The following is a 12,225-nucleotide window of genomic DNA, read 5'->3' as shown; positions in this document are numbered from 1 at the left end:
AGGTTGTTGAATATCACAACATTCGGCAGAAGGCGCACTGGCTCTCCGTCCCTGTTTCACCCACGCAAATGCAAATACAGTTTTATAAATTAGAACTGTCAATTAAATTCAAATTTCCAAAATACACACAATTCTGAAACAATATAAACAACAATTTCTCATTTTTGAGAAAAACTGCCACAAAACAAAATGCAAAAACCTATCATCCGCGACTCTTCCATGACTGCTGAATAAAATCCAGCCGCACTTGCCTTCTCCATGTCAATCGAAACAATGTCCAGATCAAACACCAAAAGAAGAAACTGTCTTTCATCGCCTTCCTGCTTTGTCAGCAGGCAATTCCTCCCTTCTATCAAGCATGCCAGCGTTGTCAGCAGCAACGAGGCGTTTGATGGTGTTGATAAAAACACTTTAAGATGGCTCTTCAGCAGACATTTGCTGAAAATCATGCGCCATGAGATAATTGTGGGTGCGTCAAAAACATTTTTTTTCCTTTTAATTGCATGCTGACTCTTCCATTATGAACTGTGACTGAAAAAAGATTCTAAATACAGTCGTCGTTGTTTAAAGATGAGCAAAACGTTTCTTCAAACAACAAACAGATAAAAAATAAATTTTTGAAAAGGAACAGACATATGCGGAAAGATAAACAAATCCAAATGAGTTTTTTCCTTTTATTTTCACCTCTTCCATCAATATTTCCACATGATTATTTCTGAATTATCACATTAATTGAAAAATGTTTCCAAAAAATTCCATCAAGCCGATATCACCAAACATTTTCAACACATTTCTTTATTGAACATAAAACACAACTCCAAAAAAGTTATTTGATCTTTCATTTCTTGTGCGAAGTGTTTCATTATTAACAACGAATTATTTTTCTAAAAACATTCGAAATACGCTTTTTATCTCATTTTAAAAAAAATAAAACTAGAAAAGTTAATGTGTTCGTCTAAATTAAAAATACAACAAATATTCAATAGGAATAATTTTTCAATTTCAAAATTATTTCATTAATGCTGAAATATGTGATAAAAGAAATCTGAAAAATAAATGTGAATAAGTAAGTGAGAAAGTGTGTTTGCAATGAAATAAATTTTAAAATGGTGAATTATTGATTGAATTGATAAAATGAATACTTGAGTGAGCGAGTGAATGAATGAAATTTGAAAGTGAGAGAGGGGGAGAGAATAGGGGAATAAGGGAAGGAAGAAAAGAAAAGAAAGGAGAAAGAGCGTAGTGGTTAATAAAAAAAGGGAATGAAAAAGAAAGGGTGAAAGAAAGAAGAAGAAAGTTAAAGTTGAAGAGAAAGAGAAAGAGAAAGAGAAAGACAAAAAGATGAAGATGAAGATGATTGGGAAAGATATTTTGATGATGAGAAAAGAAATTGAAAAAGAGAGAGAAAGAGAAAGAAAGAAAGAAAAGAAAAAGAAGGATAGTTGGGGGAAGATTATAAAAGGGAAGTTTGAGGAAGTGTGTGTGAGCTACGGCCATAGTTGGTCATACGCACCGGATCCCTTCAGACCTCCGAAGTTAAGCGGCCAACGCTGGGTTAGTACTTGGATGGGTGACCGCCTGGAAAAACCCAGTGCTGTAGCTTTTCTTTTTTTCTTTTTCATCTTTTCCATTATTTCCATCTTTTTCATTATTTTCTCTCTCCTTCTTTATTTTTTGACTTTTTTTTTTTCTATTTCTCATTCAAAGAACCTCTTCTCTTTTCTATTCACACCTTCTCTTCTCTTCTTTTCTCTTCACTTGTTCTTTCCTCTCATTCTTCGCATTTATTCTCTCTTTTTATCTTTTTTTCTTTCAATTTTCTAGATAAGTTCAATATTTTTTATGATGTTTGAATAAAATTTGTTATTTTATGTTCTTTATATGATGTTGTTCAATTTCAAAATTTATTCCATTAAAATATTTTTTTAAACATAAAAATTGAAATTAAAAATGAATTTAATTTGAAATTTTTGAATAAGTTTTCTTTTGTTGTTTTGTTAATATTTGCTTTTGGAATGCAGGATGCAAACGCTTTATAGGAGTTGGTAGAATTTTTGATTCAATTTGTCCAGAAGTCGTTTCACTCAAAGAAGAAGCACGTTGAGGAGATGGAGTTGATGACAACGTATTCTTTGATGATGACGATGAAATTGCAGTTTGCAATGAATATTTTGATTCATTTGATGAGTGGGCTGAAGAGATTTGAACTAAACAGTCTGTTGATGGACTAGGTTGAGTGAGATGAGGTTGGCAGGAACTTTTGTCTTGTTGTCTATTTGAATATGATTGGTTTTTTGATGGTATTGGTTTATCTTCATTGACAATTGGCTTCTTTGCAACAGAAGAAGTTGAAGAATGATGTATTTTGCTTGTTAGAGACTGTTGTGAATATTGTGATTTTTGTTGAATCGGCTTTGAAGAATGCAAATCACTTGATAATTGCTTGCTTGAAAGCAAATTTGTTAAATTTGATGTTGATGCAACTGCAGACTCATCTTCTTTCTTATGCATTACAAGTGGTTCAGAACATTTTTTTGAAGAATTCAAATTATTTTCTGTGGATTTTTGTTTTGGAATTGATGAAAATCTTTTCTCTTTGGTATCAGTTTCTTGCGATTCATTCGATGCGGTTGGATGATTAGATGAACTTTTTTCTTGTTGCCTTTTAGATTTGTTGCTTGTCCCTTTTGCAGCGGATTTGATAACGCCTTCTGGTAGACGTTTCAATTCACTTTTTTCAGAAGTTGCAGATAATAAACGTGAAGATTCTTTGGAGTGATGAAGTGGTTGGAGCTGTGAAGCATTGTCGCATTTTGCATACTTTTCTGCATTCAAATAAGAAGATCCAATTTGAGAAGATGTTTCTTGATGATGAATATTTACAGGAGCTTCAATATGATTTTGAACTGCTTTTGTTGAAATACTTTCTTTTTGAGATTGATATGAATCAGTTTCTTTTTTTGGTTGTTTCATATTTGCCTCTCCAAATATCTTTTTGCTGAAGTGTGTCGGAGGCTTCAACTTTGAAACCATTCGAGAGGTATCTGATATTTTTTGTTTTGCGCTGTTATCTCTGCTTGAATCGTCATTTTGTTTTTGTTTAAGTTGCTTTAATTCTTTTTTCATTTCATTTTTTTCTTTTTCTGTATCTCGAAGACGTTCCTCGGCTTGGGATAGTGCCGAAGCAAGCTGATTTCTATTTGCTGAAACGGCTGCAAGTTGTGTTTGAAGGTGAGATGGTGAAGGTGAACGCGATGAAAACGAAGAAAGGGAGTGAATAAGTGCAGGTGGAGTGGAAAGCAAAGAATTGGAGAATTCTATCTGGTGATATGATGAAGGAGTTAATTGATGTGAATTAGAACTTGCTAATGAAGCGGAAAGCGTTGAATGAAGTGGTGTTGGAAAAGTTGAAGCAAGAGATAATGCAGAAGGAGAAGAAAAAGAAGAGAGAAATTGAGATGAGCTTTCTGTGTCCAATAAGTTTGCTGTTTGCTCAAATTCGCTATTTTGGTTCTGTTTAAGTTGTTCCATTTTTCCGTTTCTAATAATAGAACGTATTTTGTTTGTTTTTTTAGTTGATTGATGTGAGATTTCTTCTTCTCCAAATTCAGATATACTTTCACTTGAAACTTCAAATTTTGCATCTTTAATATCGGAATCATCTAACTCTTTTGCATATTCTTTTTCCCATTCCTCGCTGTTTATGCCAGCAACTTTGCACAATAGCTCAACTTCTTTCTTTTTGTCAATTTCAAGTTCTTTCACCTTTTTCAACCACTCCTCTTCTCTTTTCAGAAGTTCTTCTTCCATCACACAAATTTTCAAGTCATCGGCCTCTTGCTTTTCTCTCAGTTTTGTGAAAGATTCGTTTTGCTCCTCCATAAACTTTTGAACTTGCCGAACAACTTCATTTTCAGCTTCATTCAGATCATGTTTGGCCTCTTTAAGATCTTTTTCTCTTTTTCGAACTTCGTCTTTAAGCATTTTGATTTGCTGCTCTTTGCTTTTAAGCTCATCCGTCAGTTGATCAATTTTCGCTGACTTTTGTTCGAGCTCAAAATTCAAAGCAGAAATAAATTGCTCGTTTTCAATGCTTTTTTGTTCCATTAATGTTTTATTTTCATTTTTTGCAACATTTTCGAGTTGCATTTCTTCAAATCTCCTTTTGATCTCATCTGCTTCAGCAGCTGCCTGCGCTGCTTTTTCAATCGACTCAAATTCCTTGCGTTCGCTTTCGTTGATAGTTGCTTTCATCTGTTCAATCACTTCTTGTTGATTTACCTTTTCTTTTTTGAGCTTTTCGATCTGTTCTTTAAGTAATAAACTTTCTTTTTGCAGTGATTCTACTGTTTGCATCAAAGATAAATGCGTTTCTTTATTTGAATCCAAACTATTTTCATTTAATTTGCTCAATGATGATGATAGTTGTATTGTTTGCCAATTATCATCTTGCTTTTGTGACTGCTCGCTTTCTGAAAATGGTTGAGAGGATGCATCTGAATCTGTGATTTCATTAGCTTCAAATATTTTATCCGCTGAACACAGATCTTCTTTATTTGTCTCAGCAACTAATTGGTTTTCATCTTCTTCAATGCTGTTCTCAGCTCTGACTTTTTCCTTTCTATTTTGCAGCCTTTGTATTAATTTTTTCAAATACTTATTTTCGTTTTCTGTTTTTTCAAGCGACAATTGCATTTCACTGATCGTTTTCCCCAATCTTTCTTTTTCTTGTTGCAATTTTTCTTTCTCATCTTTGATGATATTCTCGTTTTCTCGTTGCTTCTTTTCTTCTTCTTCAACCCCTTTAAGCAATAATTGTGCTGCTTCCTCGATTTCTTGTGCTCTTTTGTCATTTTTTGCTTTCTCTCGATCAATTTCATCTTTCATTTGTTTCAGCTGGTTTTCGAAAAGATTTTCAACTTTTTCTTTTTCTTTTGTTTGTTGTTGAATGTTTTTTTCAAGTTCCATAGATAAATCTTCTAATTGCCTTGTCAAATTGGATTTTTCTTCCATTAATCCTTTCATTTCAAGCTGAAGTTCTGAAATTGTTTCCTGAAGTTTCTTGTTTTCAATCATTGCATTATTATTCAGCTCTTCATTAGTTTTGTTTTCTTTCATTTCCTTCATTAATTCCTCTTTCTTCTGAATTTCTTGTTCCATTTGTGCCTTCAGCTGTTCCATCCTTTCGTTCAACTCAACCTCTTTCTTCGATGCCTCTTCTTTTAATAGCATTTCTACGGCTGCTGCACTCGTCTGAGCTGCTTCTTTCATCCCATCGTCGAATCCAGCTTGGTAGCACTCCTTTTTCACTTGCTCCGTTATCTCGCTTATTCGGCGCTTTTCTTCATTGGATTTCTTGTTGTTCTCTTTTTCAATCTTTCTTTCTTCTACAATTCTGTCTCTTTCCTTCTGAAGGCTTTCATTCATCGTTTTCATCACTTCGAGCGAAGAGTCCTTCTGCTTCAGTTCTTGTTCTGTTCGAAGAGATAATTCTCGAAGTTCGTTGCATTCTGTCGTTCTCTGACTCAATTGTTTATTCAGCTGAGCTTCCTTCATTTGAATCATGTGCAATTCTGCCAATGCTTTGTCCTGCTGCGTTTTGCTCTTTTCCAGCTCCTCTTCAAGTTCTTTGTTCTGTCTATGAATTTGTGCTGAAACTTCCTCCAATTCTTTCAAGCGGGCAATCAACATTCGCTTTTCATTTTCTATTATTTCTGCATTCTTCTCATTATTTGCCCTATTTTTAGCATTAATCTCTTCAATATCAGAATTCCACTTTTCTCTTTCTTGCTGATGGCTTTGAAGTATTTGAGAAATAGTCGATTCTATCTTTGGAAGGAGATTTGAGATTAATCTCGCAACGTTGCTGAGATAATTATCTTTTAACTGCTCAGAAGAAATAGCAATGCCTGAAGTTTCGGGGAAAATTGTTGACTGTTTTTCAAATTCTGATAATCGGTGAAGTTGATCAGAAACCTCTTCAAATTCATTCTGTTTTTCAACCGTCTTTGTCTTTCGAAGTAGTGATCGGCTGCCAAAATACAATTCTTTTATCTCTTTTAATGAATCTGTCCAATTGAGATCATTTTCTTCTCCAAAACTTAAAAAGTGCTCGATTGAATGTGAAAGAATATTGAACAGCTGTTCAGATGCTTCTTCGCTAATGAAAATACGTTCTTTCAGTCCCGAAACAACTTTTTGTGTTTCTTGAAGAGAGGTCGATGTTGCTATGAGTTCTTCTTCCATTTTTCTTCTTTCTTTCTCTTTGCTAATTACCGTTTCTCTCATTTCAAGCGCTTCATCTTTCCATTCTTGCAGCTGTCTCTCATTCATTTCAAGATTCTTTTGGAGAATTTCAGTTGATGAATCATCGTCTTTACTTGCCTTTCTTTTGCTTTGCCCAAGCATTTCTTTTTCCATTCTTTCTAATTTCCGCTCAAGCACGCTGTTTTCTGAAAGCAGTTTCTCCCTTGCTTCTGTAACTTCAGTTACTGTAGCCTCTGCTTCAACAAGAGCTGATGTGCACATTTCAGCAAGTTCTCTAACAGATGTGAGTTCAAGTGTCAAATTCATCACTTGTGAGCTCAAATCTTCATTTTTCATTAAATCTTCATTGCGCATTTTAATATCATCATATGGTAATTCTGCTGTGGATTCTGTCTGCATTTGAACATCAACTCTTTCAAAGTCAACATCAACGTTTTGTTCATTTAAAAATTTCTCAGGAATTTTTTCATCTTCTTTTACGCTTTCGGTAAATTTCTGTTCATTCAATTTAGCTTCTAATTCTTCATTATTCAGAATAAGTTGAGCGCAAAGTCTTTCCTTTTCTTTTAATTCTTTTTCATAAATGGTGTTTTTTTGCGCTGTCAGATTTAGTTCATCGATGAATTGTTGTTCTTTTGATGCATATTCAGAATTTTTCTGCTTCAATTTCTCAAAATTCAGTTTTATTTCAGAATTTTCTTCAGAAACGCTTTTCATTTCTGCAAGTCGTTTTTTCGTTGATTCCACAATCTGTTCGATATTTGTAGTATAATACAGACATCTGTTAACAACATTTTCATCTCTATTTTCCCCGTCGCCTTCTTTCTGAACTTCTAATTCGTGCGAAGTAATCATTGAGTTATAATCGTTGCTGTTCAAGTCCAATATGATTTTATGAACTTCTTTCATAGCTTCATCTATCACTTCTATATTTTCTTTAAGAGTTTTCACTGTTTGAGTTAGAGATGCACTCGAAAACAAGTCACTAGAGTTGTCACTAATCAATTCATTACTCGTTCTTTCTTTCAAAGGAAAACAGTTGTTCAATCGCTCTTTCTCTTGAGTGGCTATTCTTTCGTTAAGTCTTTTGATTTCGTTTCGGAGAATTGCTGCTTCTTGGTCTTTTGTTTCAATTGTATTTGTCAATTGCTTTATCTGTTGATCTGCTTTTAAGTATGTTCCTTCACTATTTATCATTCGCTGCGCCATTTGCGATAAGAGTTCTTCCTTTTCTTTATATTGATTTTGTATTAAGAGTTCAAGGTTGATAATGCGTTGAGAAAGTCGAACATTTTCATTATTCAATGCATCTGCTCTACTGTTTTGCTGAAACAGTTTTTCATTCACTTCCGACAATTGTTGTGTCAATTGCTTAATATGCAATGTTGCTTGCTCATCTTTATTCTTAAAGTCAGAAACTTCATTCATTTTTCCTGCCAGAGCTGAGCTTGCTTCGAAAAGCTTTCCTCGAAGAGAGCGTACTTCTTCTTTCAACATCTGATTGTCCTTCTCGAGCCTTTGACTTATTTCATGTTCAACTTCCAACTGCTCCAGAGCTGTTGTTTCATTTGCAATCGGAAGAATCTGGCTGTATACTTCATCAGAACCAACTAAATCAATAAATAAAAATTCATAAATCACAAAGAAATATCAGCAAATAATTAAATGTGAAAGTAATAATTCCTCGCTTTATATTAATAACAAAAAATCAATACAATTTTTGTTGTTTTCATGTTCAGTGCTTGCCATACGGTGCAAAAGCAAAAAATCTTTTATTCACAAATTTCAGAAAATGCAGCAAAAATAAATATATTATAATTCAACAGGAGATACAAATTGAAAGTGAATAGGCTTACAAATTGCAATGCAGCCTCAATGCAAAGTTAAAAATTTAATTCTTAATGTTTAAAATTTCTGATAAATATATAAAGGGAACAGTTTCACAATCAAACATTGAAAAAATTTCCTCAGACAAATTTCAAGTTTCAACAGAATTATTGCGACAAATAATAACAAATTTATAAAATGATAAATAAAGGCTTTTTCTTTTAAAATTTCCAGTTTGAAGCATTTCTTCACTTTCAAATGTGAATTTTTTCTCTCCATCAGAACACATTTCAGTTGCAAGAGAACGTTCTTGTTCATTTTCTCTACGCTGCTCATCGTCAAGAATAGAATGCAAATTTTTGCAAAATTGTGGAAAAGTGATGCCGCTGAGAAGAGAGATTGAGTGAATTGCAGAATGATATGTCTCAAACGGAAATGAAGAAGCTGGGTAAACATATCCATCAGTATCAGCAACATCAGACAACGTAGTTTGCTTCAAAAGATAATCAAATATTGAACGAATCCACTGAGCATTCTCAAACAAGAAAGGAAGAACTCGGAGGTAAGTTTCACAAAATACAACATGATCAGGCAAAGAATCACTTTCATTAATCTTTGATAAATGATAAGGAGTGCAACACTGTTCAACATAAAAATAAATATCTTCTTCTGGAAAGTCCTCGCAAAGAAGAGTTGTAAGTTGGTAAATATCATATGACGAAAGCACTGTTTTAATTTGTTTTTAAAAATGATGCAATATTATTTGCATAAATAACGGTTAAAAAGAGAATATACCATGATTTTGAAGGGTTGAAAAGCATTTTATATAGTGCTTAATAAAGGATTTTCGTGTACTTGAAGTTGAAGATATGTAAGCAAACTTACGTCCAATAACATTCGTTCCTTCCTGAATTGAAGAAAAACTAATAATATTCAATATTGATTTTGAAAAATAACACAATTATCAATACAATTGCGAGAAAAATAGCATTGGATCTGATGGTCGTATTTTGTCAAGAAATGAAGTGGCCTCACAAAGAAAAAACTCCAAATCTCCTAATCAAAAATCCAAATGATGAAAATTGAAAAAACTCTGAACATTAACCGTCTAATTTTTCTTGATGAAAATCATCGCTGACAATATCAGTTGCCATTAACGATTACAATTTTCTGTTGTCAGGAAACGTGATTGAATTTTCAGATAAATAAATTATTTCTTTTTGATCGCTTCACACAAATGTTTTCCTATTCATAAAACAAGCAAATATACAAAAATATATCGAAAATAAAAATAAAACTTGACAATATGACGTGCTTGAAGTGATAATGAGCAAAATTCTAATAATAGGATGAATTAACTTTTTGAAATCATTGAATTCCAACGATGTTTAATAAAGAGGAATAACAAAAGAGAAAGAGGAATCGACAACAATCCGCAAACGAGAAAAGCAACATCCAAATAAATTGGAGAAGTCAAAGAAAGTTTGAAAGACATCCCTTTCCAGTTACTTTCTGTCCAAATAGGATCGTCTTTGTTAACAGGAGCATTATCAGTCTTGCAATGATTGGTTGTGTACCACCCATTGTCTGCATTGTACCACAAATATGGAGAATACGATGAAAAGAATGTAAGAGGCGTATATATGCATGTGCCCTTTTCGCAGCTCTAATGAAAAATTAGAGAAGAAATTTTATTATCATAATATTTTTTGAAATTATTATTATTATTTTTTTTTTTGAACAAAATGAACAAACATATCCAGTTTTGCAGTCATTTGCAGAAGAGCACTGATTGTCCACTCTTCCTGTCATGTTCTGGAGCATACGGCCAACAAGGGCCGACTGAATGGGTACAAAAGACGAGGAGAAGATATTCGGCGTGACTGTCGTCTCGTGTGAATAGAACGAGTTCACAATGTTTCCGCTGATCTGCAGCCTTTCTGTGACAAGTGGGCACGCAGCGTTGTTGATCAGGCAGTCCATCACTTCTTCTATTTCTGAGCAGTTCGCCTTCACTTTGCCTCCTTCCGTGTCTCCGTCTGCCACACCCACAAGAGAGAGAACTGTCTTCGCTGTGACTGTCGCTGCCTCGCAGATGGCAGTGGCATTGTAGACAGTATCCAGCCGGCTGTGGCGCACTGGATTGTTGTATGTCGATCCTGACAAGATAGACAGAAAATAAGAGAGAGAGAAAGAAAAAGAGATAATCACAAAAGAAAATCATTTAATTGAGAACCAGTAAATAAATCACCAATCAAAATACATTCAAACATAATTATTTGAAATAACAATCAAAAATTCAATATCAACGATAACATTCATAATAACTCAGAGCACACCGTGAGTGCAAATATGAACAGTCGGGATGTTGTTGTCGTACTCCCAGAAGGCTGCAGCAGGAGAAGGAGGAATCCCAGGCGTCTCGCCAGCTGCAGGCCCCGTTTCGGTGTCTATTGAAACAGCCCCTTCTGCTTTTGCCTTCTGCCCCGCACTCACCATTCGCTGCTGCAGTTGTCGGTGGGCGTCGATGTTGTGCTCCTTGTGGATCACCAGCTTCACCGGAGAGGCAGACGCTGGAGTCGAAATGTCTCCAATCGAAATCATCGCTTTGATCTTCGAAAACGTGATGTTTGCAAAGCTTCCTGCTGCTTTGTGGTAGCGAGCTGCCTTTTTGTCGCTCTTTTCAGCCAGAATTGTCTGAGGAAGTTGAGAGTCTCTTTTTGAAGGTGCTGTTGAAATTGGTGGAATGTTGAAGAAAGAAGCCAGTTTGTTTCTAAACCGCAGCAAAAGCTTCTGGCTTCTTTTTTGCACGAGTGCTGTTTGATTCACCTGCACCAGCGAAACTGACGCAAAAGAAGACAATATGCGATGTGAATTAGAATTAGCAGAAATTGAAGAAGTTGCAGTGTTTTCGTGCTCTCGCTTGATGTTGCATGCAAACCGCTTTGCTCCAAAGTTTCCCCAGTTTGTCCCCGGAAACAGCCCAATAAGGACCGTCTTGTCGAACGGTGGAGTGATAACAGCCTCGTCGTCAGCTCCGTGTGAGCCACTGGAGTTGTGCCTGATCCAGTCTGTAATCGCCCTCACTGCGCCCATCAGCGTCGCCACAGAAGACACTTCGCTTGAAGCTCCGCGAGCAGACGAATAAAACTCCGACAAGGTGTCAAAGGGAGAAGTCAGCAAAACATATTCTTGCGTAGACTGTGGAAAAATGTATGTCAGTTAAAAAAAAACGTTTTATTTCAGAAATTCATAAAAGAAATAATATATGAAAAAATTAATAGAATCTTTATTAGAAACGAAAATATAAGTGTTGACATTACATTTACATGTCCTATATTTCCCCATAAAGCTCTTCCTGTTAATGGGGTGCATTTACCTAATTTCAGTTAAAAGATATAAATGTAAAAAATTTCGAGATTTGTTGCAGTTTTATTTTAAAAAAAATTAAAGAAATAAATAATGATATCAAACCTTCGTTAAGGCACTGAATGGAATTTCCTTCGGCCTCCATCAGAAAATTTGATTGCAGCTGAAATAAAGGTTTATTCTTTGAATACTTCATGGCTTTATTGTGCTTTGCAGCTCGAAATAGTGGCTCATTGACACCTTTCATAACATATAAAACAGGCATTGGAAAAGAGACAGAAAAGAGGCAATCTCCATTTGCATTCCAATCATGTCCTTCAGCAAAATGAGAATCTCCAGGCAATAAACCTTTACAATCAGGAGTGTAAGCAGGTGGAAGATTTTGATCAGTCAAATAGTAAGACAAATCATCTGCTACAACAACAGAAGCAACTTGAGGATGATTTGAAATTTTTTCAAGATTTATTCTTGAAAGTAAAGTTCCATTCAACAAAAGTGAAAAATGAAGTTTCTTATTAATTTCTTGAAGCTTTGTCTCCAATGCCTCATTCAACTCATTCTGCGTTTGAACTTCATAAAGGATACCAGGTTTCACTGTTACATTACTTTGAGAGCCACGGAATGATGTTGTGTTTAAATATCTGATGAGTGGATACGCATCAATTGGAGTTGAAGTGGATTTTTTCACATCAATGGGTTTGAGAGCAAAACTCTTTATCAAAAATATACCAAACAACCAATACATTAACATTTCTCTTTGAA

General features: G+C 34.7%; 1 protein-coding gene across 1 annotated transcript; it reads right to left on the bottom strand.

Moving 5' to 3' along the window:
* Positions 1 to 1,877: 1,877 nt before the first annotated feature.
* Positions 1,878 to 12,208, bottom strand: MONOS_7834 (putative nicastrin; the record flags this gene model as incomplete). The annotated part of the gene is made up of 8 exons (XM_067878190.1): positions 1,878 to 7,877; positions 8,380 to 8,820; positions 8,890 to 9,001; positions 9,536 to 9,760; positions 9,850 to 10,253; positions 10,434 to 11,295; positions 11,418 to 11,473; positions 11,569 to 12,208. The coding sequence occupies 8 exons, from the start codon at positions 12,206 to 12,208 to the stop codon at positions 1,957 to 1,959; spliced, it is 8,661 nt and encodes a 2,886-aa protein (XP_067725434.1). The 3' UTR covers positions 1,878 to 1,956.
* Positions 12,209 to 12,225: the final 17 nt, after the last annotated feature.

This window comes from Monocercomonoides exilis, assembly GCF_001643675.1.
Source record: "Monocercomonoides exilis strain PA203 chromosome Unknown scaffold29-1213020, whole genome shotgun sequence".
Classification (NCBI taxonomy): domain Eukaryota; phylum Preaxostyla; order Oxymonadida; family Polymastigidae; genus Monocercomonoides; species Monocercomonoides exilis.
This window is presented reverse-complemented; position numbering and strand designations above follow the sequence as displayed.